General features: G+C 42.7%; 1 protein-coding gene across 1 annotated transcript in view; it reads right to left on the minus strand.

Annotated features, from left to right (window-relative positions):
• Cd109 (CD109 molecule) overlaps positions 1-8,605 on the minus strand; it is a 105,168-nt gene that overhangs the window by 64,367 nt on the left and 32,196 nt on the right. Inside the window, exon 5 of the mRNA XM_005347578.2 lies at positions 7,992-8,117. Within this exon, the coding sequence (XP_005347635.1) occupies positions 7,992-8,117 (126 nt within the window). The remainder of the gene's footprint in view (positions 1-7,991; positions 8,118-8,605) is intronic.

The raw sequence follows: 8,605 nt of genomic DNA on the forward strand, positions 1-8,605 counted from the left end.
AGAAGAAGAAGAAGAAGAAGAAGAAGAAGAAGAAGAAGAAGAAGAAGAAGAAGAAGAAGAAGAAGAAGAAGAAGAAGAAGAAGAAGAAGCAGCAGCTTTGTTTTAATGTCTAATAACCAAGCTCGGGCGATTCCAGTGTCAGAAGACCACAGTAGCACAATGAACACAGTCAACTATATTTTAGCTTATTCTATGTGTCATCTTTATACATCAAGTAGGAATTTTTTAATCCTTCCCCTTTCTCCCCTTCGTCCAATTCAACCTGGTGGATATCCAATGTCTTCCACAGCTCCGCACAGAGACTGAATCTTCGTTTCAGCTACTACTGCCCCAAGCCTTTGACACAGCACATCGCTGCTCTCTTGTCTACAGCTGTGCCTGAGCTCAGAGCCTCGCTGCACCTCCAGCTGCCTTGCTGCCCTCCAAGTCCTGAGGCCCCTTCTGGTCCATCTGCTTGCCACATACGCTTACAGAGCTGTGAAGAGTTTAAACATTCTCTAATAAAAGCCCTCTAGGTTTCAGCAGGGAAGCCTGAAATCCAGCATTGAAATGACTTGCCCATAGTCCCTCAGCTGGATCCCTAGGGCCCATCTCTGCAGCTCCCAGCCGAGAGCTCCCTGAATTTGTTGCACGAGGCCTGGGGACTTAGAGCATCTTAGGACTCCTAGTTTATTGATCTCTGTATTTGATGTAAGAAGCCAAGGACCTCTGGGGACCTCATGACTCCCAATCCAGAGCTCTCTGTATTTGTCACCTAAAACCCACCTCAACTCCTTATTGTAAGGCCCTCTCTTGTCACCTTCATGTGTGGCCTTACTCATAAGAGAACAGTCCCATGTTACTGGCATCATTTAAATTCTTACTCACCTGGATATTTGAGCCTATTATCTATAAAGTATTAGGCAATCTTCTTCATCTTTGATTTTTTACCATGAAATTGGTTTTTAAAAAAGCATTAAAATGAACAAAAAAATCACAATGGAAGCATCATCATATAAAAGTGTACTGCATTTATGCTGGCTGACTTGGAGGAACGATAGTCAATAAAAGGACTTGCCCAGGGACTGAAAATGTTTATTAACATTTACATTGCCCTTTCCTTGTTGTGTTTAGAGCCCAAACATCTGTGCTCTAAACCGTAGTTACAATGCATTTCTCTAGGGATGTCAACCCAAACAGAGCAGAGCCATCTATGGTGGGCTTAATAAATAAGAGAGGTCCAACTGCCACCCTGGAGCCACTAAATCACCGAGGCTAGCGCACAAGTATAATGGAACATTCATCCATCCATTCATTTGGCCTTCCCTTCATCTACTCCTTCAACAGGAAATGGAAGTTGCCTTCTCTGTAAAGAGAGCCCGGCCTAGTGAAAAGACACTTACCAAATATATTTATGTGTACTTATAAACTATAACAAACAGGATGGATCGAATTCGTGGAGGCTAAAACTGGAGATGAGGTGGAGAAGTAGAATCAGATCAAGCAAAGTCTTGGGTAGGTAACAGTGATACACGAATTTTACTCTGCGCGCAATGAAAAGTGTTTGGAAAGCTTTAAGCTGGAGGATAACGTGATCCAAGCACTGTTTAGATTGCATTTCCTGCTGTGTAGAGAATGGGTTGCAGGTATGGAAATAAGCAAATTTGCAGAAGATGGCTAAGAGACATTGGTAATACCCAGGGAAACTGTGATGGCAGCTGTGAAAGGAGATGGAGAGCAGGGAAGAAAGAGAAACGAGTCCATCTGAAATGAACATCAGAGTAGAAGCCACGGAAGTCGGTGGAGGTTGGATACGAGCGGTAAGTAAGCATAAGATGTCAAGGAGAACGCCAAGGTCACCGGCTAACACAGCCTGAAAGGAGGGCGGAGTAATCCAGTAAAGTGGAGAATGCTGGGGGACAACCAGCGACGGTGGGGACCATATCAAGGACGATTCGGAGACCCAGATGTTCTCAGAGACAAACCTGAGAGTCATTGGTACACAGACAGAGGCTGAGAGCACTCCTATGAGTGGACTCGCCTAAAATGAATTATGAAATGAACTGAAAAGCAAACTTCACAAAATGCCAATGTGTACTCGATGACACATGATAAAAACAGGAGAACAGGAACCGCAAGCCACAACTTGAGGGACTGGGGAAGTGAAGGCAGAGAGATTAGGTAACTGTTTTTCGCTTTGGGAGAGTGACTAGAAAGAGGCAGTGACATCACTGGAGGCAGAAGAAGAGTCAAAAGCTCTGCTTATCCTTTCCGTTTACGTGCTCTTTTTAAAGATTCGTTTTGTTTTATGTGCCTCATTCGTGCTGTCTGGCAGCACAGACTTTCCTACCCCCGGCGTCTCATTTCTGTTTTTACCCCAAGATTCACTACTCTGCTTCTCTGATCTTTCAGCATTTACCCCTTTATCTGCCTCAAGGTTTTTATTAAGACCAATTAGGGTTCGTGCTACAGTCTAGCCTGCTGTCCCAACCTCGTTAGACCCGTGTAATCCTCATCAGCCACATGTCTCCACTCAGTGTGTGCCCCACTGAGGAGATGGAGCTAAGGGATCCGTGAGGTCTGGCACTAAAACCCGTAATTATGGTACTTTGAGACTTGTTACATAACAATGCGAAAAACCGGCATGTCTATGAACACATAGAAAACTCACTTAGACCCACAATCACCCCCATACTACACGTGGAAGACCTAGAAATGTTAGTCAATCAGAAGCAGCTGGGCCGGGGAGACGGCTCAGTTGTGAGATGCCGGCTACATACGCGTGAGAACATGAGTCCAAGTCTCCAGCACCCACATAAAAGCTGGGTGTCGAGACACGCATCTGTAACAGAGAGGGGCTGACAGACAAATACCAGGGACAGATCCTGTTCAAACCAAAACAAAACAAGATGGAGTTCTGTAGTTAAGTCTAAAGCTTTTTTAAAAAAAAATTAAAATAAAACCGAGAACAAAAGAAGATGCTCTGGCCTCCAGGTCTGCATGTACATGCTACCACACATACACACCACACACCACAGTCACAAACACACATGTACATGCTACCACACACACACACCACACACCACAGTCACAAACACACATGTACATGCTACCACACACACACACCACACACCACAGTCACAAACACACAGGTACATGCTACCACACACACACACCACACACCACAGTCACAAACACACATGTACATGCATACCACACACACACACACCACACACACCCCAAAAGTCATTATCCCAAAATCCTGAAAATGAAAGCAATGCTTGGATGGAATTGGGATGGTTGATGTGAAACTCCTAAAGAGCCGATTTTTTTAAAATTATGTAATAAAAACGGAAGGGAGGGAGGGAGAGAGAGAGGGAAAGAAGAAAGGAGAGGAAGAAACACATAATGACCAAATGCAATTTAAGTTATTCTAGAAAGGCTAGCAGCCAGAAATGACTGACTGTGTTATCCTGTAAATGAGCACGTTAGAGTTGGATAGATGCTGCTAGAAGCCAGAAACGACTGACTGTGTTATCCTGTAAATGAACACGTTAGTGTTGGATAGATGCTGAGGAACCCACAGGCATCTCGCTGAAGCATCCTTTCCTGCCCTGGGGGACCGCGTGACTAAAACACGCACTTTCTGGTTATCTACAGTCACTGCACACGAGACCTCTGACAGTGTCTTTCCGTAGTGATGTGGACATTATTTCGCAGTTTTTCTACAAACAGAAAAAAAATGAGGTTTCAAATTTCTCTCTTGAAAATCATTTCCCCCAGTTTTGTAATGGGAATGGTCACTGCCTCAAAAAATACAAACAAGGTATTTGATGGTGGCTTGTTCAAATAATGAGTCTGTCCCATCCATAGTCCTGATTCACTGCTAAAACAAGTAGGTGATAAAATATAAAGCCCCTGGACGCAAAGCAGGAGTTAAAGAAAGACAAAAACCAGAAGTGAGGCCAACGGCCAGAGCCAATTTCAAACATGGCTTTGAGTATACTGACCCCTGGTGGCCGGCAATTTTGTTAACGGGGACCTATCTTTTTTTTCTTGTATGTCTCTTTTGGCATTTCATCAATAAGCACTTAGCGTTTGTCTTGAAAAGGATACAGATACCTTCTAAAATGCTAAAATTGTAAAATCGCATTTATATCAAGACAAATAATAATTGTTATCATATATGCAAGCACTGTGCCTGGTCCAAGGTCTGGAACACACGCTCCTTATGTATTTGTAGATTACCTTTGCTGTTCATTGCTCTAGTGTGGATGACCGGAGGCTTAGAGCAATACAGGAACTAGAGAGCTGCCATTGATTCTGGACTGAGCTATAGGTCAAATGGGAGGTCAAAACAGCTCCCCTTTCCCACATCAGAGTTCTTGAGAAGTTAATTTCTAGGCCATGGTCTTCCTGTCTTAAAATGGACATAGCTGCGCCATTATCACAGAATTATCGATGAAGAATAAATGAGAACATATAGACAAACTGTGTCTGTGCTTTCCCAGAGGAGATGTCAGTCTTCACAAAATTTACTACATTATATACTTGTTATATACTATAAATATATTTATTTTATTATAATAGTGTGTCAGTGCTTATACGGGGAGACTCTTGAAAATCAGCATTTCTCATGGTGGCCAACAGTTCCTGCATCTTCTCCAATTTCATATTTTTCTAATGTCTAGATTTTTGTTTTAGTTATTACTATGCTAAGCTACGAATCAGGGAAATAAGCAAACACCTCCACTACAAATCTTACATATAGTATTTAAACACTTATGAATACTTAAGTATTCATATATACTCGCTGCATATATGAACCTCTTTTGCAACACTGCCTCCAATATAGTCTTCAGAGCCATGTCGTGCGTCCAGAAAGATCAGCTAAATTGACAAGGTTGAAGCTGGTGGCTGTACAAACATCTGCAGACACCGCTGGCCACTGAGCAGATGTAAGAGTCTCATAGGACGCTAGCGCTGAGCCCTTAAGTCAGTCAGTCCCCACGGCTTGCCCACAGGATTCCTTCCTTACGCTGCTGCGGGCAGGTGCTATGTCACGCACCTCACCTGACCCATCATCTCGCACCTCTTCCAGGATCTACATAAAAACTGATTAAATATTAACTCGTCTGCCTATCACAAACTATAGAGTAATGTATTATAAACTCAATGACCAACATTTCTCAAAAATAGGTGACACTGATTTTTTTTTTTTTACTAATTTGAATTTGAGTGGCATGAATTTGCCATATAGCCATCTCTGAGCGCTGTTCTGTGGTGTTGTTGCCCACATTGTTGGCAACAGGGTTCTGGAATTTCCTCTTGCAAAACAGAAACTACACCATCAGAACAGCTCCACCTCCTTGTCCCACCCCTCCCTGGCATCCACCATTCCACTTTGTATTTCTCTGATATTCTATATCCTGAATATTGCATTCACTTGAGAGCACACAGCAGTTACCCTTTTGAGGCTGATTTCACTCAGAATAAAATCAAGGGTCACTTGAGTTGCAACTCATGTCTGAATAATGTTTTTCTCTAAGGTGAGAACCCCTTTACTTTTTTGAAGCATGAACAGATAAATAATGTTTGCCAATAATGAGTTACATCTGTGAATATTGCAACTCATATCAGATAGACCAGACAAATGCGCTTAATAGTTACACCAAGTATGACTCTTTCACCCGAACCTATAAAGGAGCACCGCAAGATTGAGGTGTGGCAGGCACACTGACCCATCACCTGGTCACGTTACTTTTAAATAGAGCAAGTCGTGTGCAGTGGTCCATGCCTGTGCTCCCAGCACCCCAGAGACAGAGGCAGACATAACGAGACCCTCTCTAAAAAATAAAGAAACAAAAAGGAAAGGTACCAACTAGAAAGATCCAAGAAGTTAAATGTCTTAATAGCTCAAAAACAGAACTAAATTATTCCTCTGGGTTGCTCCCTTGTGGAAAGACAATTCTAAGAGGTCACAAAAACTGTATTTTATGTGCTTGCCAAAGGTCCTCTTATCAATAAGTCATGTTTGAATCAAGAATATTGTATTGTAGAAAAGGGAACATAGAGGAGCAGGGGAACAATACAACTAACACTGAAGAGCCCTGAAAAGACCATATACAAAACTACTACCATATAGAAAACTACTACTTTAGAAGCTTCCTAAAATATATACATGTAAACATAAAAGAAATTAAAATGGAGTTTTCCTATAATGGGATGGGGGAATGGGGAGGATGCTACTTCCAGATACCAGAAACTAGCAAATAAAAAGCTCAGGTCCTGTTATGAGTTTCTTTTCTTTGTGTGACCCCATAGCTCCCCCAAACATCACCAGCTATTACCATTGCTCCTGGTTGTCCTCCAGACCCTGTTACTGAAGACACCACATATTGAATTATAAGACATGGAAAAATCAAACTAGTACCAATCTAGAAGTTTGTTCCCTATTCTCTGGAAGGTCCTAGATGTGCCACTAGGGGAGGAAATTAACCAAGTCTTACTCAGTTGTGACCGTGCATCTATCTACAGTAGTGAGTTGCCTAGCAGGACATGCCCATGTGTGCAAATATATAGTTGCACAAATGTTATCTGAGCAACCAACCACTTGGCTTTAACTAACCAACTACTTGGATTTAAGATCCACTCCTCAAGACAGAACTCATGTCAGGTACTATTAATTAGGCCAGAAGCCCACAGCTGGCTAGGTCACAAGCCCTAGAAGAGAACCTAATACCATTATTCTGCTAAGTGGACGCAGAACTAAATTGTCTTCTAAGTTCCTATCTTGAAACCTATAGATTAATGCATGTCTCAGCCCTTATCAACAAAGCTTCTTTTTATAGTAGCCAGTAACTAACACAGAGGCCCACAATTGGTCAACATATAGAAAATAAGAGATTATGAAGTGATTAACTTCAAATAAAACATCTATGTCACACCCCCCTCACCCTCAAGGCTCAGGTATCACGGAAGAGAGGGTGGAAAAATTACAATTTTTACAATTACAAAGAGCCGACAGCAGCAGCCATGACAGGGCCACAGGACACATCAACTCAAAAGTGGCTGTAACGGCATAAGCAATACAAAACAAGTCAAACAAAATCCCACCACGGATGAGGGCGGGGCTCCTAAAGTCCTACCCCTAGCTGGACAACTGTTGGCAATTGACAGCTGCTGGGGTTGGCCATTTGTAGTCCTGGGTACCATAGGAAAGCAGGATGAGCAAACTATGGAGAGAGCAAGCCAGTCAACAGCTCCCCTCCATGACCTCGGCATCTGCTCTGAATCCAGCTTCCTGCCCTACTTCCTGCTTCCTGCTCTGACTTCTTCCAATGGCAGACTATGATGCTGAAGCAGAAGGGAAATAAACCCTTTCCTCTCCAAAGTGCTTACAGTCATGGTGTTTCATTGCAGCAATATAAATCCTAACTTAAAAAAAATTAATGTATCTGAGGGAAGTTGAGGCAGAGAGCAACAGAGGGCACACTCTACTGCTCCTGCCTGTCCTTTTAGGTCACAGATGTAACCTACTACCTGAGGGAAGTAGATGGAGGAGGCAGGCAGGAACTCTGAGGAGAAAGGCCTAAGGAACAGCATCAATGTGACTGTCAAGCCACGATTTCTCATAGCAAGAACAACGCAGGTTGGCCCAGTTGCTCATTTGAATCATTCTTGTGAAAGATAAAATGTGCCAGTTGGAGAATTTTGTGTTCAGTACTCAATCTTAGAAGAGTCAGCACATGCAATTAATAAGCACACATTTATTCTGTTTTAGAACAAAAATGACAAAATGTTTAAACCTTCAAACAGGCTATGATGGAAAAAAGCAATGATTGTAATGAAGCCCACCCTACTGAGAAATATAGCAAATTAACCATAAGTCACTGAAATTGTCTAGATGGTCATGGTAATTTATTTCTGTTCATAGAATGACTTTGAAACTTTAACACGTGAACAATTTAAACAATTTTTATATTCTCCCCAAAAAGTATATTTATACTCACATTCACTTGAACCTGAATGGACCAGTCCCCAAGCATTGGATGAGAAGATAATTGAAAAGTTTTGGAGATGACCCCGAGATCACCTTGCTGAGAAAACCACTGTTGAATCATGTTAGACTTTGGATCCTAAAACAAAAACCAAACCATTAGTGTTAGCTGTGGACGGCTGCCCAAGAGAAAGTGTATCCTACTTGGGAATGATGCCTGGCAGTACCCACCTTCCCTAGGCAGTCCAGAACTTTCCCCCAAAACATGGCACTAAGATAATATGATGGTTAAACTTCATTGTCAACTGGAGGAGAGTTTGAAGTCACCTAGGAGACACACCCCTGGCGGGGTGGGGGAATCTGTGAAGGTATAACTGAGGACAGAAGACCCGCCATGAAGGTGAGCTCACGGCCGGGCAGTGGTGGTGCACGCTTTTAATCCCAGCACTCGGGAGGCCAATGCAAGTGGATCTCTGGAGTTTGAGGCCAGCCTGATCTACAAGAGCTAGTTCCAGGATAAGCACCAAAGCTGTACAGAAAAACCCTGTCTCAAAAAAGAAAGAAAAAAAAAGAAGGAAGGAAGGAAAGAAGGAAGGAAGGGAGGGAGGGAGGGAGGAAGGAAGGAAG

This window comes from Microtus ochrogaster, chromosome 5, assembly GCF_000317375.1.
Source record: "Microtus ochrogaster isolate Prairie Vole_2 chromosome 5, MicOch1.0, whole genome shotgun sequence".
Lineage (NCBI taxonomy): Eukaryota > Metazoa > Chordata > Mammalia > Rodentia > Cricetidae > Microtus > Microtus ochrogaster.